At 41.5% G+C, this 26721-nt stretch overlaps 1 protein-coding gene across 1 annotated transcript in view; it reads left to right on the forward strand.

The window, feature by feature from the left end:
* LOC111867695 overlaps positions 1 to 26461 on the forward strand; it is a 28730-nt gene extending 2269 nt beyond the window's left edge. Inside the window, exons 2-4 of the mRNA XM_023857759.2 lie at positions 7449 to 7559; positions 20251 to 20388; positions 25798 to 26461. Of these exons, the coding sequence (XP_023713527.1) occupies positions 7449 to 7559; positions 20251 to 20388; positions 25798 to 26117 (569 nt within the window). The 3' untranslated portion in view covers positions 26118 to 26461. The remainder of the gene's footprint in view (positions 1 to 7448; positions 7560 to 20250; positions 20389 to 25797) is intronic.
* Positions 26462 to 26721: the final 260 nt, after the last annotated feature.

A 26721-nucleotide genomic window follows, 5' to 3' on the forward strand; every position in this document is an offset into this window, starting at 1 on the left:
TTCCGAGATAGTAAGGGGCACGCGATAGGGTAGTTGGTTAAGGCACTATGCTACAAGCCGCAAAGTAGCGGGTTCGAGTCCCAATTAGGTGGATTTTTTTCTTCAATTTACCTAATCTTACCAGCCGCACTAGGGCCCTGGGGTCGACTCAGCCTCTAACCGAAATGAGTACCAGGAATCTTCCTGGGGATAAAGGGCGGCCGGCGCGTAAGGCTGACAATCTTACTGCCATCTGTGAGCCAATTGTCTACATAAAATGAGGGAGCCTCGACGTCTCACAACCACATGGGCCCTCACGGCCTGTTGCAGGGGTAGCTTTACCTTTTACCTTTTATATTCCTTGATAATTTACTTTGCTTTCTTTAAATATCTTGGGGTGAGGCGAGACTGAGTCAACTTGGTACGTAGGCCACTAATGGCCTATTGTACCAGCCCCGGATGATAGATGATGATGAATGTGGACCAGTCCGTGGAATGAGAACTGTCAGGGGAAACCGAAGTACTCGGAGAAAACCTGCCCCAGTGCCACTTTATCCATCAGAAATCCCACATGACCTGACCTGGGCTTTAACCTGGGCGTTGTCAAGAAATCCACAAATAAATGTCAATAATATTAGTGTATGGACGAAGAAGGGTGGGGTAGGAAGCAGACGTTGCCGAATTTGAGGCACTAACCTGGAATTTGCCCGAAGACAAGGAGGAACGTGACTGAAACCTCAGTCAAGGTAAATGGTCCCGAGGTCGAGGTTTGAACTCAGAATCTCCTGAATACGAAGCAGAAGTTATGCCTACCTGACCACGAATTTCGGTGGGACGGCCTTAGTGTTAGCCTTTGACACGTGACATTTCTTACAAATAGACGGGTTCTTTAGGAAGAGTCTTTGTGCTGCTTATTGTACATATTTTACAGCTGATTAATGGAGCATGGAAATACAAATTGCAGCTGGGTGTAGCTGCAAACCGGACCGAGTATCTCTGATCGCGGTCTCATTCTGCGTCATCGCGTGTAAATTGACTTCGCCGACAGCCCGCTGCAAGACTTCTCACTTACAAAATTAATTATTTTTTTAATTCGCTAATTGGGGAGTGGAGTCCAACTAGGTCCACTTGGCACGGTGGCCACTGATTGGCCTATTGTAGCCTGCCCCGGGTGATTATGATGATGGAGAATTTGGTGGAATGAAGATTGGTAGGGGAAGCCGAAGTAATCGGAGCAAATGCGCCCCAGCGCCACTTTGTCCACCGTAAATCCCACTTGACCAGACCCCTGATCGAACCCAGGCCGCCGCGGTGGGAAGCCAGCGACTAACCTCTTGAGCTATGGCGCGGCCCTCACTTACAAAAAAGTAGCACATAAAAATGTAAAGGCAAGTAAAGCTATCCCTGTAACAGGACATGGAGGCCCATAGGCTTGTGAGACGTCGAGGCTTCCACATTTTCTAGGTAATCAGCCCACAGAAGGCGGTGAGTTTGTAAGCTTTACGCGCCGGCCGTCCTTTACCACCCAAGAAGTTTCCTGGTACTCATTTCTGTTGGAGGCTGAGTCGACCCCAGGGCCCTAGTGCGGCTGGAAGGGTTAGGTCAACAGAAAAAAATTCAATGACCTCATCGGGATTCGAATCCGGGACCTTCCTGCTTGCAGCACAATGCCTCAACCAACTATTGTAGACCGTGATCGCCTTTTAAACGCCTTAGCCGATTTATCAGGAATTACTCAAAACATAATTGTGTTCACTCACAATTCTAATAAGTCAGTAACTGAGTAAGGGTTAACACTGTTGCTTTCCAGAAAATGTAGCTGCAGCAGGCGAAACATATCGCTAATTGTGTTGTGAGTATACAGGAACAGCATAGCTTGCTTGGATGTAGACAGGATGCAAATGTATTTAGTTTGTTGCAGTCACCACACGCCTGACAGGGGACTGCAAGGGTGCAGAACTGCACTCTTCGTGACTATATAGGAACACTGTACAGCTTACTTTAGGAGTAGAGGAGCTGTAAAGGTATTTAAGTTGCTGTTGCCACCTTGCAGCCTGATTGGGGATCGTAACAGTGTCCAGAAGTGCACTCTTCGTGACTGTACAGGAACATTATATAGTTTACCTGAGAAGCAGAGGAACTGTAAAGGTATTAANTTTCGGAGGAACATATCGCCTCCACCTTCAGGGTAGAAAGGAAAATAAGAAAATCCGCAAGGGAAGAGACCGTGAGAACCGTGTAGATGTGGTGTTAACCGACGTTTCGGAGGAACATATCGCCTCCACCTTCAGGGTAGAAAGGAAAATAAGAAAATCCGCAAGGGAAGAGACCGTGAGAACCGTGTAGATGTGGTGTTAACCGACGTTTCGGAGGAACATATCGCCTCCACCTTCAGGGTAGAAAGGAAAATAAGAAAATCCGCAAGGGAAGAGACCGTGAGAACCGTGTAGATGTGGTGTTAACCGACGTTTCGGAGGAACATATCGCCTCCACCTTCAGGGTAGAAAGGAAAATAAGAAAATCCGCAAGGGAAGAGACCGTGAGAACCGTGTAGATGTGGTGTTAACCGACGTTTCGGAGGAAGGTATCGCCTCCATCTTCAGGGTAGAAGGAAACATAAGAAAATCCGCAAACGAAGAGACCGTGAGAACCAGAAGACTGCTTTCTTCAAGGTTCAATTTTGTTTCGTTCTATCTCTCGTCTCCTTACTCGTATACATTTTTCTTATTGAATTTATCCACTTCCTCTATATACCTTCTCCCGTAGTAAGCCTTTAGGAACGCTGAAACTTATGACCTAAAATGCAGCCCTATGTATGGGGTAGTAACACATGTCACTGGAAAACAAAACAAGCATCGTAATGCGTAATATGAAAATAGTAAGTTATAAAGAAATCTGAACTCCGTGACTTTTAGTCCGCAAGCGAACTATACCGACAGAGCGACGGCCGCTTGTCGGCGAAGTTAGTGCCAACTTTTGCGGATAGAGGGTGTCGCGTGGTCAGCGCAACGGATCTCCACGGCCGTTAATCTCGGTTTTCTAGACCGGAGCNNTTTTCTAGACCGGAGCCGCTATTTCCTTTAAACATCTCCTCAATTATTCTCACGATGCTGAGTGGACTCCGTTTCAGATTCACTAATTCTCAGAAAATCTGGTAGCGCCGAAAATCGAACCCGAAACCTCTAGATCTGTAGGCAGGAACTCTGAACATTACACCACAGTGGCGGTAAATAATATGTTATAGACTTCAATTATGTAGACCTGCTATAACTACTTCTGCAGTAAACAGTCGAGCAAATCGCACACTCGCACAGTAATCTCATGTCTAATCTACCGTATTCATTGTTAAATTCAGGTCCCAAGCCATTGACTCTAAGACAAAGCAAAAGCGAACGTTAACAATTTTCCATATTGCTACCGAATCAAACTCGAGTCTGTGGTTTTGATAGCAGCGACTAGGGCGTCTCCCGCGCTTAGATTTTTTCTTCGAACTGGCCTTTCGTTCGTTCAAATAAACAATAAGGATCAATATGACGCAAGACAGATTACACCGCGGTATTTGTGAGGTCCGCTACGCGTGTTGCTTTGTTACAGGCGGAAACTATTCGGGCTATTCAGTAGAAGTGGATTGATTCATTTTAATTTAATTACGTCACAACACAGAAACAAATGCAGCTATTCAAGCTTATACACATGGCAAGTGAACTTTTGAATTTTGTAGGTAACTAATCAATTTCCCAGATCATTCACTATATAAATAGCTAAGCAAACAAGTAATTAATTGAAGTGACAAATGATTAACCGTTTAAGTAACCAAATATTTAAGCAACTAACCAATCATGTGACTAACTGGACAACCGAAAGATCAGTCCATTCCAATCAAATCAACCTAATTCCATCTTATCAAATGTACTATACTTTCTTACTTACTTACTTAATCCCTTCCTCTTGTACCTTTATGGTGTCTTTTCATTTTGATCATTTTACAGACAGTAGGACCCCTTGGACGGGTGGCTCGTCGCAAGGCCTCTACCTAAACACAGTACAGCACAAACACAGAATAAACACATGCACACACCAAACATCCATGCTTTGTGTTGGATTCGAACTCACGATCCCGGTTTCCAATCGAGACAGTACATGCCTTAGACCGCTCCGCTACCGTGACCAGCCAATTCACTATAATCCAACCTAATCCACTTCAATCCAATCATGCCCGGTTGACCATTCGATGAACAAATATTCCTGACTACATGATTGCAAGGCATTCCGCGAAAAGTAGGCACTTAGACATTCCCTGTCGTTGCTGAACACGACAGTTAAACAGCTTCGTATACCTGTTATGATAAGCGAGCAAATACAGCCAGGCCACGTTCCCACAAGTCACTTTAATATTATCCTCCAATTCATAGGTCGAGCTGACTAGTAATGAATGAATTTTACCCGGGATCGAACCGAACTTTCGCGTTGAGAAGCCCCACCTGACATGAACTATGAACTCAGAGGCCACAAGCCAGAAGACTTTGAGTTAATGTGATTCATACTGCAATGTCATAGCAGCAGCAAAACGATGCAGAATTCTGGGGTGTGGCAGAGAAGGCTATTGGTTGCTATTTAATGTTTATTATTCACAAACTCCACGTATCAGAGTCTCTCTTCAGAAGCTGTAACTACTTACGTAAGTCAGAAATTTGCTTCTTTGAAAACCGTGTTCACTAGAGCTCGCCAGGGTGTCTTATCATCACGTCCTATTTCTTTAGGTTACATTTTAATATTATTCTCCAGTCAATACAAGACGCGATAGCTCATGTGGTATACGGACGAGCTACGGGCTGCATTACCGGAGTTTGATTCTGCGTAAGGACAAGGGATTTTTCTCGACTTCACAGTGTCCAGACCAGCTCTGGGGCACACAAATTGTCCTACCCAATGGCTACAGGGAGTTCTATCCATCGGGGGTAAAGCGACCGGTGCGTGAAGCTTCATCTAGTGCTGCGTTTAAGAGTGATGTAGCTACACTACCACACCGCGATCTTCATGGCGTAGTGCTTAACTGATTAAGCACAGGGAAATGTTTACCGTTTACTTCCCAGCTATACCTATGTCTCCAGAGCGTTTTCCTTTTCAGGTTTTCTGAAGTAAAACTTTGCATGCATTTATAATCTCTCACATAAACCATACATATCCCTCCAATATTATTTTTCTTCGTTTGATAGCCCTATTATTACCTCATGAAGAATGCTCCTTCTTATGTAATTTTCTCAAACATCCTGTTATTTTCTTCTCTCCTAGGTTCAAATATTTTTTGAGCACCCTGTTCCCTGTAATCCTTCCTTAGCGCGAGAGATCAGGTCTCACACCAATATAAAACAGGCACCCTGTGCCCTATAATGTGGGTACATTCCAGTGGGTTATTTCTGAGATGGATTCGGCCAAGATTTGAATAAACTAGATCTGACTTATCTGATTAGGAGAAGATCGCGGCATACGTCATATCCCGAGCGATATTCGAACTCACGATCTCACTCTTCGAACAACGAATGATAAGAAAGAGGTAAAGTTGTCTCGCGCTTAATTAATTAAGCACTATACCGTGAAGAAGGAGGTGGAGCAGAAGTATAGGCGATACATGGAGATGAATGATCAATTTCACCAATTTCACGTACCTGCATCTTTACCACCTATACCCGGTATATAGGTGGCTGGATGGGTCCTGGAGCCAGTCTGGAAGCCATGGAGTACAGAAAAATCTCAAGTTCTTGCCGGGAATCGAACTCGACCATCCAGCCGGTGGCCCGTCGAACTGTTCGAAAAGTATGCTCCTTAAGGCGCGCCCACATTACTCGTGCTCGTGTGACTCGCTATGCTCGCGAGTAATGTGGACGATATGATAAGTCACGAGACAAGCAAATTTTTAATTTTAAATTTAAAAACTATAGCCAATAAATTAAAATACGACTACAGCCTATACACACTACGAGTAAATATACGGATCCTCACGCGCCGAAGCCTGGCGAGCAACTGAAGTAGTGTGGACGAAGATTTACGAGCACAAGTAAAAGCCAGACGAGTCTTCCGACTAGCACAAGCTGGCGAGCACGAGCACGAGTAATGTGGACGTGCCTTTACATAATACGGCCACTATGATCGGCTGTCATGTACCGAACGGAGCAATAATATCAGTACGGACTGTTCATAATTTAGGCAGTAAATCGTCAAACAATGTCTTTAGATGTAAAGGAAATGTTTTCGGCATAAAATGTAGTCCGTGTTTGCGGTACCAGTCAGTTGGCAGGCTAATTCGACTGCAATGCAGCATTATGGGCCTTTAGTAGCTAACTGGCGAGACGCAAAGATTACGGAGACATCCGTGACAGAAACCAGAAGCTCCCCATACCTGCAATTCTCTGTATAATTCGTAAAAGCAAGGAACTTTATCGCAGTCACACAAGCAACATAGCTAACGGCCTAGCGGACATTGTCCTAGATTACAAGCTTCTTACTTTCATAATCTATTTCGATCCTTACGAGAGTCGTCTTCAGGTGGAAGTGGTGTATTGTAATCATATTCATATGGGTAGAGCTGTTTACTTTTATGACATTATCCATTGTCCTGTTTTAATTAAAAAAAAACGTTTCGGAGGCTGCGCTCTGCCTCCGTGCTCAGGTAAAACGTTTACTCACTTGGGCCCAACCAACCACCAGATACATAGACATATGTCTGATGGTGATTCTACAAAATTTGAATGAAAAAAGGAATGCAAAAAGTAAACACATAAATATCCAAACAAGCATAGAAATACAGCCACTAACACAGAAGACTGAAGTATTTTTCCTTCTTCTTCTTATTCTGTTACCCCCACTTGGAGAATTTCACTTCAGTTTCTTAATCTTAGACAGAAGCAGGACTCCTTGGACGGGGATCAGCCTGTCGCAAGGCCGCTATTTAACACAAGCACAGAATAAACGTAAACTGATATCCATGCTTTGAGTGGGATTCGAACCCAAGATCCCAAAGCGAAGACAGTTGATGCCTCAGATCGAGTGGCCACTGGGATAGGTACACATAAGTATTTCCCTTGTCACTACAGCCCCAGTGGGCCTAGGCCTACCTCCATGAACTTCTCCGTTCACTTCGGTTTTTCTAGATCTTACACATTCGGTAGGACTCCTTGGGCGGGTGATCAGCTCGTCGCAAGGCCTCTACCTGTACATAAACACAGAAAAATACACACAAACATCCATGCCCTGAGTGGGATTCGAACCCATGATCTCGGCTTCCGAGAGAGCGAAGTCAGTGCATACCTTAGACCGCCTGGCTACCGTGACCGGCACACATAAGTATACATAAACATAATTAGACACATACAGAACGATGACACACAAAATTAAACCCAAATAAACACGCCGGTTAGGGCCGGAAATGAGGTCAATATGTGCTGTTGTGACTCGTCCCTGTCTGATTGCAGAGGAACAGAGGCAGCTGCTCCAGAGAGCCGGGTTCACTAAGATCCAGTGCGTCAGTTACCTGGACCCCGAGATGGTCAAGGGCGATGAAGGAAGAGCGGACTGGCAACACCGTGAGTGTGGTCTCTGTATTCACTCCTTGCATCTGATGGATGTTAAACAATTTATTCAGTAATTCTCTGAAGGTTTATGACACTGGTTGGTTTGTCATACCAGGACAATATAGTGATTATATTACGGTCTCATTATATTGGAGACTGTTCATTGTCTGTGACGTGTAAATAATCCTAAAATCCATCGACACTACGAAACAGCTGACGGACTGACCACTAAATTTTTGCTGATCCTCGTCAGCACAGTCATTCTTGCCTGCGATTACCACAGGGCTAATAACCATATTGGGGCCGGTCAAAAATCTGGTCCAATAATCGATATTAGTTTTTTCGAAAGGGCCTGAATAAGAAGGACGCCCCCCCCCCTTGCGGCTGATAACTGGGACCGATCCAGTTTCCGAAAATCTCTTCAGCCCTGTGTTGAACATATCCGAGACAACAAACAATACGTTGTATGGTATTACCATAAAAGGTATTCGGTTTAAAATCTTATGTCTTCCCTTCTACCATTTAAGACATAAAAATTCAGATACTGAGACAAAAGTTTTAACTAACTCCATGGAGATGAGCCATTCTTGAGAAGCTGCCATTTGTGCAACTACTCAAGAAATTCCCAACACTTTATGAAACCCGAAGGTTTATTAGCGTGTTCACAAGAGCCATCTACTTGTCCCTATCCTGAGCCAGATCAATCCAGTCTATATCGCACAATCCTATTTCTCTAAAAATATAGCGTCACTTGAAACATTTACGGCTATAAAACTAGGTATTTCATTCTAAGGGAAGGACATAGACTAAGGTTTGTTGAAAATAGGGTTCTTACGAGAATATTTGGACCTACGAGACAGACAGTAACAGAAAGTTGAAGGAATTACATAATGAGGACATTAATACATTTTACTCTTTTCAAAATATTAGACAGGTGGTTCAAAGATGGCGGTGAGTGTGTCAGCCTTAAGCGCCGTCGCCATTTACCCTCAAGAAGATTCCAGGTACTCATTTCTGTTAGGGGCTGGGTCGACCCCAGGGAAATATTGCTGCTGGAACCATTAGATCAACTGAAAAGAATCCAGTTACCTCATCGGTTTTTTGGACTGGAATTTTCAATTGACGTAATCCTTCCAGCCGCACTGTGGCCCTGGGGTCGACCCAGCCTCTAAGAGAAATGAGTACCAGGAATCTTCTTGGGGTTAAAGGGCGGCCGGCACATAAGGCTGACAACCTCACAGTCATCTGTGAGCCGATTATCTAGAAAATTTGGCAGCCTCGTCGTCTCACAGATGTCTCTACGGCCTGTTACAGGGATAGCTTTTTTCTTATAAAATATTATTAATATGATCAAATGATAATGGAATTATTATTACTGTTATAATTATCACTTATTTGTTTGTTTACTTTTACTTTTATTCATTATTATTTCTTCCAATTATTTAACTGTAATTTGTATTTGACTTTTAATAAGTTTCTATGTAATGTAATTCAGTCATCTACACTGTGCTGAGTCTGTAATTGGCCTTGGGGCTGTTGACTCGGCACATTAATAATAAAGAATTGAATTGAATTGAATTGAAATCAAGAAAAGGGTGGGGCATTTAGCATGCATTGGAGAGGTATTTAATGTGCCTGGAACAGATAAGAAATATATACAGTATTTTCATCTGAAAAGAGGAATAAACTAGAGCAATTGAAGACACAAGGAAATTTTGAAGGATGATATTAAAATTGACATTAGACAAACAGTGCGTCGGGTAGATTAATATGACTCAGGATACGGTAAACAGGATAATTAAATATCAAGCTCCATAGAAGAGAGGGGGCTTCTTATCACCAGTAAAACTATCAAAATTTCAAGAAAGCCTAAGCTTCCATGCAGTCAGATAATTTAACTGTACGAATATGCGATATATGGGGTATTTGCGTCAGGCGACATTATGAGTTATGTACCATTTTGTAGTTTATGGTCGTAGCTTGTAGCCTAGTACAGGTCTGGGTGTCTGCGCGCCCCAAGAGGACATATATAGAGATCTACTAACACGACAAAATACTTTTTCACACTTTCCACCGCAGTCAGTTCCCATGTATCTTCATTAGGAGTCAAGTTATTCGGTATCTTTATTGGCTCTGTCCATTTTGGATACTGTCTGAGTGGAAGTATACATACCGCATGGCCGTGCTTGTAGCTCGCATGGAGAGGTTAGGATCGCGTATAGAGTTATGATCAGGAAACTTCTTTTAAAACGGAAACTTGTAACATTGAGACAAAGGTACATAAATAGAGGTAATTTAATATCAAATACATTTTTCCACGTGTAATGTACTTGATATTTATTTATGGTTCAAATATATTGCTGCATATCAAGATACATGTATATGACAGCAAAATCATGCATATCTTTACATTTTTTCAGATATTCGCCATAAAAAACCAAAAACAAAACAAACTCCGTGGCCTGTAGTCCGCAAGAGAACTACCGACCGAGCGACGACCGCTTTTCGTCGAAGTTTAGTGCTAACTTTTGCAGATATAGGGTGTCGCGTGGTCAGCGCAACGAATCCCCACGGACGTTAATTTCGGTTTTCTAGACCGTAGCCGCTATTTCTTTGAAATAGCTCCTCAATTATAATCACGAGGCTGAGTGGACCCCGTTTCAGACCCACTACTTCTCAGAAAAAATGTGGTAGCACCGGGAATCAAACCCGGGCCTCTGGATCTGTAGCCATGAACGCTGACAACTAGACCACAGAAGCGACCTTTCGCCATATAAGAATGCCTAAAATAAAAAGTGTAGATCTAGTTTTTTATGGTCAAAGTCCGAAAACCCAGTAATTCTGAGTGTTATACACCGTCAGAACCCTTTAGAATCCTCGTGTAGATCTTGCTAACGAATTTGAGTTTTGTGTAAATTTAGTATTATATGGAAATGAAAAGAATACAAATCCAATTCGCTTGACATTATGACTGCAGTCCAATATAATACTTTACCAAAATCTGTTTAGTATCTCTAGAGATGAAACATGCAGACTAAGAGACACAACCTCGCCGTTGTACACGTACTTCAGTTCACGTATGTAACCTTACAACTGTGTCGAAACAGGCTAGCCGGGTGGTAGCACACTAAACTTATATTTCTTAGGCCATGTATTTCAAATTTGGTCAGGACAGTCCCTGATCAAATTTTCCGCGTTTATGCCACTTCCAAGACAGTGCCTTTAAATAGGCTACAATTTCCTTCATATTATCTATCTGTTAAAGATAATTTTCAAACCATTTTACTTATTTACTTCTACAACTTTTTGCCTTACTTACTGAAACTACCCCTAATGAAACGTGAATAATAATTTGGAAGGGATGTACAAGGGATCGGTCGTGGCGTAATCGAGGTGCCATCTTGGCATTTGCATGAAGAGACTGAGGAAAATCAAGAACACCCTCAGTCAATTGAGTCGATGCCTTGGCCGAGATTCGAAGCCAACATTACCTCTACGCCAAGCCGTTGGGTCTCAAACATGTTCTGGTTTCATACGGACCTATGTAACCATCGCAGCTGATACATGATCACTACATAATTATGAAACAATCAACTGTAAACTGTTTCTTGTGCTTTGAGAGGAGCATGCCTTGAGCATTAGTTCAGTTTTGTCCGTGTGAAAGCAGTTACTTTACTGTGGGCGGTTGCAGTCAAGGAAAATTAATATCGGAAAGCAGACTGAAAGGGGTTGTCAGGAGAATTACTGTTCAGTCTCCCCTTCACGGCGACAACAGCGTTATTAAGATTACACATGTCAAACGTCAAAGCATTCATTGCTTTTAATTAGAGAGTACTTTAAATCTTCAAGGCAATTAGACTTCTGATTCGGAGTTTCAATAAACATGTTTGCTTTACTCATTTATGATTTATTTAATGAGGTTGTCTATAGCTCAGAAAATTTAGCATCGAATGTAAGGATGATTAATGAATAATGAATTGGAAGGGCTGTGAGAGGAAGAGAACATTGTTTTGTTTCAAAATATTATCGTGACATTTTTCCGAAAGGATTTAGAAAATCCACGAAACACATCAGTCAGGTAGTCGTCGTACCGGCCGAGATTCGAAAATATGATAAAGTCATTTCTTTAAGCTTCTCTAGATTTCATTATGTGACATTTAGGACAATTCAGGCCCGATGTCTATATAATCCCTTATAAAAGCGTTCTTTCTTTTCACCGATGGGTTGGGGGAGTTCCTTAAAAAACTGTACTGGAATATTGTAACTCTTTGTGAATTATGACTATCATAGAACTACGTACTCCACTGTCAAATTCTCTTTTAACTTATCACCGTGGCGCCGCACAGTGAATGATTCACGAACTAAATGTTTCACAATCTACGAAACACCGAAGAATGTCGACAGATTTTGTTCTATAAAAAGTTATGGTCTCCTAACAAAGAGATCATAAACGAAAAAACGAAGAAAACTGCAAGAAGAGATTGAACCAAATGATACTACCTAATAATAATTTACATTATATTTATGTTCATTAAAGTAATGGTGTTGGTCATATGCATGAGAAATATATATATATATTAAATTCCATAGAATGACTAACCCTGCTTCATATCTGGGAAGATTGCATTCGAATCTCTTCCTGGGAGTAGGTTATATTGATAGGGCTTTTTGTTCATCCAGCAAAATGCGGAGATCATAATTAAAACAGGACTTGAAGGTTTACTTCGACATTCCTTATACTGCAATTCATTACTCACATAAATATAGTGATCCTACAGTCAGTTGAAGTGAACGAAACATTACTATACAGAAGCCGATTACAGTGGCCAAATGATCTAAGGCATAAACTCTCTTCGTTCTCTCGAATGCTGGAATCATGGACTCGAATCTCACTCAAGGGTTTGATGTCTGTGTGCGTTTATTCTGTGTTTATGCTGCTCTGCCTGTAGGTAGAGGCCTGCGACGGGTTGATCCCCCGTCCAAGGAGTCCTATCGGCTGTGTATGGGACCAAGAAACTGAAAAAAAGCGGCCAAGGCCCAACAAAGGGCTGTACAGCCATATTAATAATTACGAGTATTATACGAACAGAGGTAAGCTAACTAAATGCATATGTTACGTAATTTTTTTTTAATTCGCTTAGTGGGGGGGGGGAGTCCAACTGGGTCCAATCGGCACGGCGGCCACTGTTTCGCCTATTGTAGCATGCCCCGGGTGAATATGATGATGGAGAATTTGGTGGAATGAAAATTGGCAGGGGAAACCAACGTACTCGGAGAAAACTGCCCCAGCGCCACTTTGTCCACCACAAATCCTACTTGACCAGACCTTGGATCGAACCCGGGCCGCCGCGGTGGTAAGCCAGTGACTAACCGCTTGAGCTATGGCGCGGCCTATATGTTATGTAGCATCGATTGTTCGGATTTCGAAGGATATAATCTCCGCATATTTCAAGGTACCATCCTAAAATATGCGTGAAGAGACTAAGGAAGATCAGGCTAAATTTTAGCCAGGATATGAGGCCTCCTGCCTCAGACACGAGCTTGGGACCTCGGAAATACAAACCAGGACTGCTGAACACTATACTGCAGCGTGTGAGTACTAAGAGTAATACAAATAAAGACATACATAATTGTCGTGAAATGAGTGTATAACTTAACAGGAATAAAGTATGACATCCTAGGCCTACCTCCATGAACTTCTCCGTTCACTTCGGTTTTTCTGGATCTTACACATTCGGTAGGACTCCTTGGGCGGGTGATCAGCTCGTCGCAAAGCCTCTACCTGTAGACAAACACAGAAAAACGCACACAAACATCCATGCCCTGAGTGGGATTCGAACCCACGATCTCGTCTTCCAAGAGAGCGAAGACAGTGCATGCCTTAGACCGCTCGGCTACCGTGACCGGCAGTGTATAAGAATAATATATAAGAATTCAGTTCGTACCTCACAGGAAACAGATCCGAACCCACGATCCCGGCTTCCGAGCGAGCGAAGACAGTACATGCCTTAGACCGTTGGGCTACCGTGACCGGCAGTGTATAAGAATAATATATAAGGATTCAGTTCGTACCTCACAGGAAACCGATCCGAACCCACGATCCCGGCTTCCGAGCGAGCGAAGACAGAGCCTGCCTTAGACCGCTCGGCCACCGTCACGGGCAAGTATGACATCTTTGTTCCTCATATCGGTGTGTATCAAGATTCCGGTCTTCCGAGATACGACGCCGTGTAGTTTTGTAATAATCTAGGAAAATTTGCTGTCACCATCTTCAGGTGGCTTCTTGAAAATTTCCGTACTTTGGGTAACCCTGACACTGGAGGAAACAGGTCCCTCCAAAATGTTGACACCCGTACTAACCTACCGAGCTGCACGGCGTCACATTAGACAAGACCGGAAGCTTGCACAAAATAATAACATTTAACAACAAAGTCATATACTTTTTAGCTGTGGAAAGGCAGGTTTAGAGACTGGTAACTCCGTTTTAATTTACACGTTTTTGACGGAAAGATGGCGTTTCCATTACGATTGGCAAAGAGCAAAATGTCTTTACTCCTACGATGCATGCTGTGAGTCCTGATAGCAGTTCTAGTCGCTATGGATCACGTTCTGCTAAATTACATTTTGCTTTAACCTCTGTTTCCATGAAAACGGTGCAAAGCATTTCTTTGGTCTTGTTCACTGCAATAATTCCTTCTTCGGATCACGATTGTGGATTAGTTATAACAGAATCGTCGACTTTAAAGAAGTTTTGTTGAATGATTTGAAATACAAATTCTCTTCACAAACAAGAATAATCATTTTGCAAATATCTTTATTTTTGCATCCGGTTATGCATCTTATATTAAAAGTATTTTTAAGAGCCGTCGAAACAACAATTGATTGATTATAGAACCGATCTTAAGGTGTTAATACTCAATATCATTTTGTATATCTCATTATATACTTTTCGAGGCTCTAAACACTTAACAAATCACTGTACTGCAGCACACATAAAGTCTTCTATGTCCTCATCAGTCGTTGCTTGGTAACGGCTCTCAACCATGCAAATTCCTTAGCTGCTATAGTCATGTCCTTACCGGCAGTCTACTGTCTCTCAACTTCTCACGGTCGCAACTGTCTGGTTTTATTCGGTCGTTGGGCCGGTTAGATTGCTGATGGCCTCCCACAGCACAGTCATTCGTGGTTTCGGTGTTCTCAAGATCCATTACCAAAAATTTTTCTCCCTAGACATGTATGTGATTAGAATTGGGGCCTCCCTCTTCGACGAGGGAGGGGTTGTTCTTTTTGTAGAGGCTCTGCATTTGTTACGCCTTTGTTTCAACACGAGTATATCCACACTGTCATGGCGTACAGGTCACCATGGCCTCTGTCCATTCTTTGCCACTGAACCGTACAAAGTAATATTTCTACAAGATATACAGAGGTTTTCTGCCAATTCAGTTTTCTGCAGCAGGTTATGCCTTCTGAAACTGCAGTTAGCTCTCTTTCTCTCTCTCTCTGTCCTAAGCAAGAAAGAATGATTTTCATTTACAGACCTAGCCTGCTATACAGACCTACTATTACAATATATATACGTATATATTCGTATATCACGAAAAAGATTAGCAATTCATACTGAACAGCTGGGAGCTATGCAACACTTCCATAAACCTGTCATATTGAACAGAATAAGCTGTGAGAATTTCGAGATTACCGAGGTTTTAAACATTACATATAATTTGGTGACCTCCTCTGTGGTCAAGTGGGCAGAGTTGCTGCCTACAGATCCAGAGGTCCGGGTTTGACTCCCAGCTCTACCAGATTTTCTGAGAAGTAGTGGATATGGAACTGGGTCCACTCAGCCTCGTGAGGATAATTGAGCAACTATTTCAAGGAAATAGCGGCTCCGGTCTAGAAAACCGAAATTAATGACCGTGGGGATTCTCTAAATGTTATACACCATCGTCAGAAACCTATAGTAACTATCGTTGTTTTTGTTCGATCAGGAGTAAACATGAGAAAGGACACAAACTTGTAGCTCAAAGCACTGAAATATTCATTGGAGGAGAAAGCGAGAAGTGAAACCTCGGTCCTGCTGACTTCATTATTTATTCATTGTTAGAGCGCTCGCTTCTACCCTCGTAAAACTGACCGCGGCTCAGACTGCGGCTCTAGAATATTTAGAGGACAATTGTAGGAGGCAGCTCTACACCTCTCATTCTCTCCGCCATTTTGAAACGAGATAGAAAAGACAGTGGAAATGTTTCTGCTTCGTATTCGAGATTTACCCGGTTCGAATTTCGGACGAGACACCAAATATTCTTATGATTTTAATGTTTTTCCTCAGAGCTTCCAGAAGAATGCAGAAAGTTTACTTCGGAAGAGGCCACGACTGCTTCTTTCCGAATCATTTCTAATTAATCAATCATAAATTATCGTCATATACATTTACTTTAGCCTAGTTCGTTTATCCACAGGTCAGAGACTTTTTGAACATTTTCATAACAAGCTTATTTTTTACTGTGAGGAGTTGTTAGCTTCATGCCCAACCACCAAGCTGGAGGATCACACATTTTCGGCTGTCCGCAGCTGCTTATTCACTATACAGTAAAACTTGGTTATAGCAACATCGGTTTCTGCGACACCTTGTCTATTGCGTCAAATATTCAATGGTACGAACTAATTCCTCATAAAGCAACTGTTTTTATACCTTGCTTAGTACGACATGCACAAATGCATCAACCTCGTATGTAACGTCATTTTCATTCCTGAATTTCTCTGACATGGACATTGAACGTAATTTAGAAAGTGTGTATTGGACAAGTAACAGGAAACAGATGAAGATAACTGATTACTGTACTCGTATCTAGGTACAGTAAGGCACAACAATTGATGTAATCTACTGTAATTTGGTGAGTAGGCCTACCTTTAATATACAGTATTAGTGCGGTGTGTATTGTCAGTGAAAAGCGCTGTAATATGTCTTTGATATTACACATTTGGGCAATTCCACGTTAATGTTACGTTAGTCTGTACTTAACTACGTATTTCCCTAAAAAATGCAACATTTTAACTCGGTTTTGGTAGATTTTTACGTGACTAACATAAGGCTACTGTGGAAGTGCCAAATTCGGTTACAACGACATTCGTTTATAACGACACTATTTTTAGGTCCCTTTGATGACGTTATAACCGAGTTCTACTGTATTTACAATTTCCTCTATCCGCAACCTGAGGAAACGCCGTGCCGTGGTGACAAAGGACCCACATAGTGCGTAGGTGGGTGGACAGTATTAAAATGGATTTCAGAGAGATAAGATGGGATGGTATGGATTGGATTTATCTGACTCAAGATAGGGACAGCTGGAAAGCTATTTTGAAGACGGTAATGAACCTTCGGGTTCCATAAAATGCTGGAAATTTCTTGAATAGCTGGACAATTTGTGGCTTTTCAAGAAGGGCTCACTTCCATGAAAGGTCAATTATCCTACTGTTCGATGAAAAATGTATGTGTAGTTAAGATACGGAGAGCTTTTGTTAAATAAAATGTGAAGCTATTTCTGCGCTTAATTAATTTATCACTACACCACGAAGACTTACGGAGATTTTAGATTTAGTTCCACTTATTCATAACAACGGAACTAGATGGAAGCGAGTGGTCAGCTTCACGCCCCGGCCACATTAAACCCTGAGAAAGGGTCTCCGACATCAAGTGAATAAAACACTGAGTAGGGGACGATAATGAGAAGAAGAAAATATTTTGCTCTTGCCGAGAACCGAACCCCGAATTCTTGGCTGTCCAAGCCGTGGCCGCAAATATTTGCCTATAGCGTTTAATGGTATGGAGCATGTGGTAGTTGTTTTGATTAATTCTCTACACACGCTTGAAGATTTTGGATTGAGAGCAGTAAATCATAAGTTTCTGTTGGACAGGAGATAGCAGACAACAAAGTTCTTCGACCCATACAGAAATTCTGCACACCGATAAGCAAAGCATGCATATATATATGCAGATTGGCAGGGGAAACCGAAGTACTCGGATAAAACCTGCCTCAACGCCACTTTGTCCACCACAAGTCCCACTTGACCAGAACCGGATCGAACCCGGGCCGCCGCGGTGGGAAGCCAGCGACTAACCGCTTGAGCTATGACACGGCCTTGACATGCTTATTATATTAATCCAGCACATTATGCCAATTTAACTATACATATATATATATGAGGACAATATTTCTATTGTAAAATGCGTCTACTGGCTTCGCCATTGCTGTCTATACATCCGTAACAACTCGAGATCACTTAATGGGTTACATAAAATTTTATATTGAGGAATTTCGTCAAAATTTGCTGAGATATTCCACTTTTGTTTAAATAAAGAACCAGTAACAGACACTTTATGTGATGTTCTGCATGCATTCCTATGCATATCTCGAACGTAAATCGTTAAACATATCTTAAAACAAAAAGTTTCGAAAAATTTTACAGAGAACAAAGAAACACACATTTTATGCCCGATGAATTTTCACGGTTTCCGATAATTAAAGAGATCGAAAACATCAGAATGGTTACGTTTTGCATAAGCCTCTTCATTTGTTTAAGAAATGTGATGGAAATTCATTAATTCATCAATGACTCTACAGCCCTGTGTTGGGTCTTGGTCTCTTCTTTAGTTTACACAGACAGTAGGACCCCTAGGACTGATGATCATCTCGTCGCAAGGCCTATACCTGCACATAGGATAACAGACAGAAAAAACGCACACAAGAACATCAATTACTTGAGTGAGATTCGAAACCACGATCCCAGCTCTCGAGCAAACGAAGACAGTTTATGCCTTAGACCGCGGGGCCACTGTGATCGAAACTATTTATAACCTTTAAAAAAATAACTCAAGATTTTCTGTAAGTTAATTATAATATACAGGATAAAACGCCGTTTAAATGGTTTTAAGTCAAACATTATTGCAAATAAACGTTATAGGGCGTGTTTAGTTTATGCCGACATCCACACTCACTAATGAGAAAAAGTAGTTTCTGAACTGTAAGGAGAATTAACTTGCAGCTAATCTCAAGTTTAATTAACTTCCCTTCAAGTTTACCGTAACTTTCATGAGACTTCACATTTTATTACATCCCTAAAGATCTGGTAGTCTATAGTCTTCCAGTATCACAAGCAACTAATTGAGAAGAGTCCGTCTTGAGAAGTTTATTGTCGCTTAGCTGGTAGGAAATTACTTGCCTTCTCTGAACTAAAAAATTCATTATCCTGTTCACTAAAGCCTACCATTGCTCCCTGGTTTGAACCAGCTTGAATCACTTGAATCCAGTCTAAAACCTCATCCTCTACTTTTTGTGATCCATTTTAATATTATCCTCCCATCTACGCTTTGAGACAGGTGTCTTTTCTTAAATTTTCTGATGAAATATCTGCATTGGTTTATAATCTCCCTAACTCGTGCTACATACTACGCCGATCTCGTCCTCCTCGATTTGATCCTAATAACACAAAGTATGAAGCCGTTTTTTTTTGACATGTAGTCCCGTTTCTAGGAAACTCGGTACAAACCACGTTTTCATGGAGGTGGATTCCTGGACACCAACTCAGTACAAAACAAACTTTTCCGTGTTAATGAATATTCAACAAACACTTCCATGGATACATGCAAGCAAAATTTTCCATGGATACCGCTAAACTATATAAGCGGCCGTTCAGATAAGAACTCATTCTTAGAACTTCCATACGTGTATGATTATATAACAAAATATTGCAGGCAAAGAGCAGAAGTCATACAAAATCATGAAAATGAAAATGTTCGCGACATTCAACTAGGCGAAGCCCGACACAGGAAATATAAGAGATTTAAATTTGATGGCTGTCAAGCACACGACCGTGCAAGTGACTAGACTGCAGTTGTAGCAGAAGCTACAAATGATAGGGCATGATCTGCTATACTGAGCACCACATAAACAAGAGAGTAACTTTCAATCAAAAATAAATATCTAGTCACGAGCCCCAGACGAGGCTCGACACCAAGACAGACTGACTGATTGTCAGCTGCAATGTAACTTTGATTTTGATTTGAGAACGCATTCAGTACATTCGTAATTCATTTGTAAGTTAGTCACAGTAGAAGAAAGGCTAGAAGGGCAGACAGCCATAATGGAGCGAGTCGTAGGCAGTCATGTTGTAATTGACTGTGATTAAGAGATATTGCAAAAATGGCGTCAATAAATCAAATAATCCAATCCAAAACCCGTTATTATTAGTCAAGCAGTCGTAAACACGTAAAGCAAATGTCACGTAACTTCGAATAATGCCAAGAGTAACCTTGAATGCGCAGAAGAAAAACTGTACAACTGGCCGCCTGTCACTTCTCACACCCTCGAACCCACCCCCTTGTCTGAAAATTTTCTTCTGCGCATTCAAGGTTACTCTTGGCCTTGTTCGAAGTTACGTGAGACTTGCTTTAACGATATAACTGTTTCCATACTACCCTTACTTTCTGTCTCTTAGGCCCGAATAATCTCCTATGTACCATGTTCTCAAATATTTTCAATGTTTCCTTAGTGACAGAGACCACTTAACAACCATACAAAAGCCAATACGTATAGATAGGATACAGGAAGAAAAGTAATTCTGAACTAAACAACAGCAAACGTTCCCGAGATTCAGTTGGGTCTCAATATTTTGTGAATACAATTTTGAACTTGCTGTGTTGCAGGGATGCAGAACCTGTCTATCTCTTGTGCGCTGGTGTGCCTCATAATTCTGGGGTCCTCGGCGCTGGTCGGAGCTTTCGGGGTGCTGAAACACCAGATCAGTGCCGTTCTCGTCACAGGCGTCATGTACTTGCTGGCAGGTCAGTCACTGATCCTCTTCTTCAAGTCTCGCGTATGAACTTCTTTCAAAAAAAGTGAACAAATGGATATCGCCATGTTATTCAATCGGTTTTCTTGAGGAAAAAATGGCTATTGCCTATCTCGGGACGCGTCAGCATGGAATATGCAATCAAGAAGGAGTGTGTGAAAGACGGAGCGTCTTAGCAAAGGGCGTCAGTCTGACAGAGGACACATGATGTGTAACTGGGACTATTGTACTGTCAATACAGTAAGTATAAGATGGAACATATGAACACAGACCAATTTGGAGAAACCGTTTGGACATGATGAAATATATCGAATTTGATTTTGCACTTTTAAAGCTCTTCCTATAGCAGGCTGTGAAGACCCGTAGGGTTGTGAGACGTAAAGGCTCCCACATTTTCTAGACAGTCGGCTCACAGATGGCGTTAAGGTTGTCAGCCTTACGCGCCGGCGGTTCTTTACCCTCCACGCAGTTTCCTCATTTCTGTTAGAGGCTGAGTCGACCGCAGGACCATAGTGCTGCCGGAAGGATTAGATCAATTGAAGAATCCACCTCATCGGGACTCGAACTTACGACCTTCCAGGTTGTAACATAAGGCCTCAACCAACCACGCCACCAGAACTTAACCACTCCGAGATCGAGGAAGGCCTTGGAAAAAATACTTATATTAATTTGGAACAGGCTTGATAAAGAATAGGTCCTTTACACTGTTTGAGACTGCATTTATTATTTAAATATATTTATTTATTCAAGTTCATTTAATACCCCTTTCAAGATAGGATAGGATGAATCGTGAATAATGAATTGGAAATGCAGTGGAAGGAAAAGTGAGGAGCATAATTTGAGGTACTGAGGAAAACCACGAGAAACGTGTTAGGATAACTAATCTCGATGATGAAATTTGAACTTAGGACCTCGAGAGTATGAAGCAGGCTCACTATCCACCGTGACGGTCTGTGTACTAGTCAAAGAATTTAGAAACTCCTAGTTAGAAATACGAATTGACTGCAAGAGAAGAGTGCTGTCTTCTGGGACATAACCCAGAGAAGTCCGTTGAAAGTTATCCGACGTTTCGGAGGAGCTTTACACCTGCTTTCATGTTGGTTCCTTTCTCGGCTTATTCGACCCTGAAAATGGAGGTGATATGTTCCTCCGTAAGGTCGGCTGACTTTCAATGTAACAACAGCTGTGAGAACCACAAATCCTATAATTTGATCATAATTTATGTTTAAGTATGAATATTTATAATGCAAATAAATGCAGAAAGTCTATACTCTTAAGGCTGAAATTAATTATGTATAGTACTTCAGCAAATTTAGACAATTCTAAAGTGGTGTCGATATTCATATGTTTCCGACACTGATACGAAATTGTATACTCGTATCATATGACACATATGACATTGGGGGCACGCAGTAGCGTAGTGATTGAGGCACTATGCTACAACCCGGAAGGTCGCGGGATCGTATCCCGATGAGGTCATTGGATTTTTTCAGTTGACCTAATCCTTCCAGCCGCACTTTGGCCCTGGAGTCGACTCAGCCTCTAACAGAAATGAGTACCAGGAGTATTCTTGTGGGTAAAGGGCGGCCGGCACGTAAGGCTGACAACTTTACTGCCATCTTTGAGCCGATTGTCTAGAAAATGTGGGACCCTCAACATCTCACAACGCTATGGGCCTCCATGGCCTGTTACAGGGATACCTTTATTTTTTTACTTTTTATCATGTGACATCTCTATTGTTACCAGAATAACAAACCCTAAGCGTGCAACAATTCCTGATTATCCGCTGCCAAATCCCAGATTGCAGGATAGACGACCCAATTTTAGTCCATCACAAGACAGAACCTTATTGATTTTCTTCCTTCACAGGGTCTCCGCCTACATGCACTCTCTGAGAAGGAAAACGTGGGATTTTCAGAACAAACTTATTGTTTTGATATTACACTATGCTTAATTTGAATTAAAAAAAAATTCTTCTGAAAATATTTGTTCATATGAAGACACACGGTTGGATGATTTAAAAGATGACACCGGTACGTCTGTTTCGCACTGCAATAATGATCCATGGAAAGAATTGTATCGATGAACGATTAAATAGCCATTTCTGCATAGTTTGTTCATTTTGAGATTATAATTTTCTATATTAAAAAGCGTTGGATATTCCCTACTGAAAAGCCCTTGACATAGTTGTTGAGAATTCTAAATACGAAGGAACTGATTCTCGAGCACAAAGACACCTAAAACATATATTTAGGCTTTAATAAATTTATTAAATAAATTCGTTTTAATCACTTGAACATTTATTACTATTATTTTTTAATTATTCTTCCAGCCCATTCAGGGCTCTGGCCTCTTATTCATTTCCGTAATCATTTTTCAGAGTTGGTAGGACGCCTTGAAAGAGTGATCACCTCGTCTCAAGGCCACTACCTAAACGCAGGATAACACAAACTCAGAATAAACGCACACATACACCAAACATCCATGACCTGAGTGGGATTTGAACCCACGATCCCAGCGTCCGAGCGAGCGAAGACAATTCATGCCTTATACCGCGCGGCTACTGTGACTGATATATTTATTATTTTTTTTCCTTGGCACTACAGCCCCAGTGGGTCTAGGCCTACCTCCATGAACTTCTCCGTTCACCTCGCTTTTTCTAAATTAGACATTCGGTAGGACTCCTTGGGCGGGTGATCAGCTCGTCGCAAGGCCTCTACCTGTACACATACACAGAAAAACGCATACACACAGACTAAACAACCATGCCCTGAGTGGGATTCGAACCCACGATCTCGGTTTCCAAGCGGGCAAAGATAGTTCATGCCTTATACTGCGCTGCTCCTGTGACTGACATATTTATTATTAGGCCCTGGGAATTATATTTAAATATAAATATAGATCTTTATTCCGACGAACGAACTTACATTGCTAACCCTACGCAAAAGACGAGGGTTGCAGTAGAGCCAGGGAGGTTCAGGGCGTCGCCCCGGGCTTTTTGTGTATAGGGGCGTCACCCTGATACATATTTAACAAGAAGTTCTAGAAATAACTACTCCTCTACTTTGATTTCGTTATAATTTAAGTGTCTGATAACGAAAAGTAGACAGAAAACTTTAGTATGCGTGCCTAATGAAATCAACAAAACAATACATTTTGAGAGTGTTATATTTTAGCGTCCTGTTGCACTGATTTAAGTCCATGATTTATTTTATCCGTCTTCTAGTGCATACATTCATCTATCCCCTCTTCTCACTCTCACTACATGTTTCGGCACAAATGTGCCATCTTCAGGTGCTGATCCAATCCACGAAAAACTAGTTCATTGCATGCCTTGTCTTTTTCAAACATGTCTTATTAAAATTTATATTGGCATTGCAATGTAATAGTTTACGTTTACAATTCATGTATTGGTATACGCTTCTAGTATGACTACTATTAATAATGTTATATTTTAGCGTCCTGTTGCACTGATTTAAGTCCATGATTTATTTTATCCGTCTTCTAGTGCATACATTCATCTATCCCCTCTTCTCACTCTCACTACATGTTTTGAGAGGTTTGAATGTTGGTATTATTAATGGAAGTAATTTATAAAGTACATGGTTGAGATGAGCTCAGGTGTCATGATATACATATCAAGTTTCACAAAAACTGATTCAGGCATTCGAAATTTGTTAAGAGGGATATACATATTGATACACATACAGACACACGGACATACAGAGAACAAAGTGATCTAATAAGCTTACTTTAATTTTTATTTATTTATTTATTTTTTTTTGGAAAAGAGGAAGTGGGTTAAAAACAGTGGCATCAAACATAAATAAATTGTGGAGTGTTTAATTCCAAATCTCCCCTCTTTGAGGTGGAAGAATTTTCTTTAATTTTCTTTAATTATGTTAGATGTTTGTCGTCCAATTCTCTGCTTAAATATATGAGTACATCATTAAATAATAAATTAATGGTCTCATTTTGAGATTCCTGTTCTTTCGTTTCAACACGAAACTGAATATAAGATCATCAAGGTACTTTTATTTTTAGTAATAACCCTTTCCAAATAAGGGGCTTGGTTTGTTCTGACATTAGTGACTAATATTACGGTAAGTAATTGGTTATGATTGCAAATAAACTGCCACTTTATCTGAAACTGGAAAATGAAAAAAAGTACGTATACTAGAGCTTAAAATATCGGGATTTGATTGAGGAGAATATCTGGACCACAGAAGGAAGGAGAAAACTACATGAAGAGACACCCCATGTTTGTACTCATCGCCGAACGTCATAAAAGTAACAAAATCAAGGAAGATGATTTGGGTGTAAAATGAAGCATGCATGGAGCAGAAATAATTGTAACATTTTGGTCGGAAAATCCGAATGAAAGGGACCGCCTAGAAAACTGAGACGTAGATGAGCGGACAAAACTTGAAGTTCTGAGAACGGCTAATCGTCCGCTTTCCTTTGATACGACACGGATCGAATATAAAACGAAAAAATTACGGAGAGGGAGAGTATACAGACACAGACAGTAAGATGATCTCCTAATCCTCCTTTTAGTTTTTCAAAAATTAAGGGGGAAGGGAAATACAGACACACACAAGGACATCGTCGAATTTCCTTTATGCCCCTGAGAGATTATGTTATTTGTGAAGGTTGTTGGTATTCGGTGTAAGATAGTCTTGTGTGATTTTCGTGGAGGATGGATGGTTAAAAAAGCTAAGAGGTTTAATAAATTTGAACCAGAATTCAGCTAAAATTTAGACCTAATTGCAAACAAGTTTTAGCAATATTTCTGACCGCATCTGTGGGCTAGTGAACAGAGTTCCTGCCTACAGATCCAGAAGTCCCGGGTTTCCCGGTTCTACCAGAATTTTTTTTTTAAATAATGGGTCTGAAAAGGGGTCCACTCAGCCTAATGAGGATAATTGAGGAGCTATTTCTATGAAATAGCTACTCCGGTCTAGAAAACCGAGATTAACGGCCGTGGGGATCCTTTGAGCTTCCCACGGGATACCCTCTATCCGTAAAAGTTGGCACTAACTTCGTCGACAAGAAGCGGTCGCTCTGTCGGTATAGTTCACTTGCGGAATACACGCTACGGAGTTTTTTGGTTTGGATTTTAGCAACATTTTAAAACAAAACATTTCAAACAATACGGTAGAGCATCAAGTATATAATCTACATGATAATGACCTTACAACATCGAGAAATATTGTAAAAGAAACAGCTATAATAATTGACAACTTAGGACACGACCAGTCTGGGATTACAAGAAATTACACCACCAAAACTGTTCATGCGAATTAAATCATATGATTTATTTTGTCCATACTGACCGATAACGAATTGATAAGCTCATATTTCGCAAGTTGTAATGTTTCAACACTGATCCATGTTCCAGCAACTTTTGCCATCTTCACCCTGACCATCATTCATTTCAAAAGACAACAGACGAAGCAGAAACCAGAGAAGACGGCAGCAGACTGTTTGCTCACTGGCGGTGGTCTGTCCACGCTGATAGACGGAGTGTCGCCTTCTAGTTCAGCGGTGCTGGCCCACGTGCAAGTGGACGCCGACATTTTCACGGCTCGAGTGTTCACAACGTCCTGGAGCTTGGACCTGGGCTGGGGAGGCGTCACCCTCTGCGTCCTAGCCAGCGTCCTCTGGATCCTACTTTCCAAGATCATGAGATACAATCCTCTGTCCACACTGTTTACATAGTAATTAACGTGACCCAGGGCTTGGATCTAAATCAAGCTCTGGGTATTTATTTCGTGATTCTTCAAAGCCCTCAAAATATATCGTGAGCATCAATATTCTGTCCATGAAATTCATGAAGTGAATCCTTAATTTCTATACTAACGATTGAAAGCGATCAAAATGTGACACAGAAAGTCCTCTTTCTGGTATATAACACCCTTCAGTCCGCTGAAAGTCAAACGACCGCTTGTTACCTGCTTTATACTTGGTTCCTTGCCTGGCTCATCCTTCGACATTGAAGATCGAGGCTACATGTTCCTCCGAAACTTCGGTTGATTTTCAGCAGTCTACATCTTCTCTGTGGTCTAGTGGTCAGAGTTCCTGGCTACAGATCCAGAAGTCCGGGTTCGATTCCCGGCGTTACCACATTTTCTGAGAAGTAGTGGGTCTGGAACGGGGTCCACTCAGCCTCGTGAGGATACTTGAGGAGTTATTTCATGGAAATGCCGGCTCCGGTTTAGAAAACCGAAATTAACCGCCGTGGGTGTTCTTTGTGCCGACCACGCGACATCCTCTAACCGAAGAATTTGGTACCAACTTCGCCGACAAGCGGCGGTCGGTCGGT

This window comes from Cryptotermes secundus, unplaced genomic scaffold (assembly GCF_002891405.2).
Source record: "Cryptotermes secundus unplaced genomic scaffold, Csec_1.0 scaffold1076, whole genome shotgun sequence".
Taxonomy (NCBI): Eukaryota; Metazoa; Arthropoda; class Insecta; order Blattodea; family Kalotermitidae; genus Cryptotermes; species Cryptotermes secundus.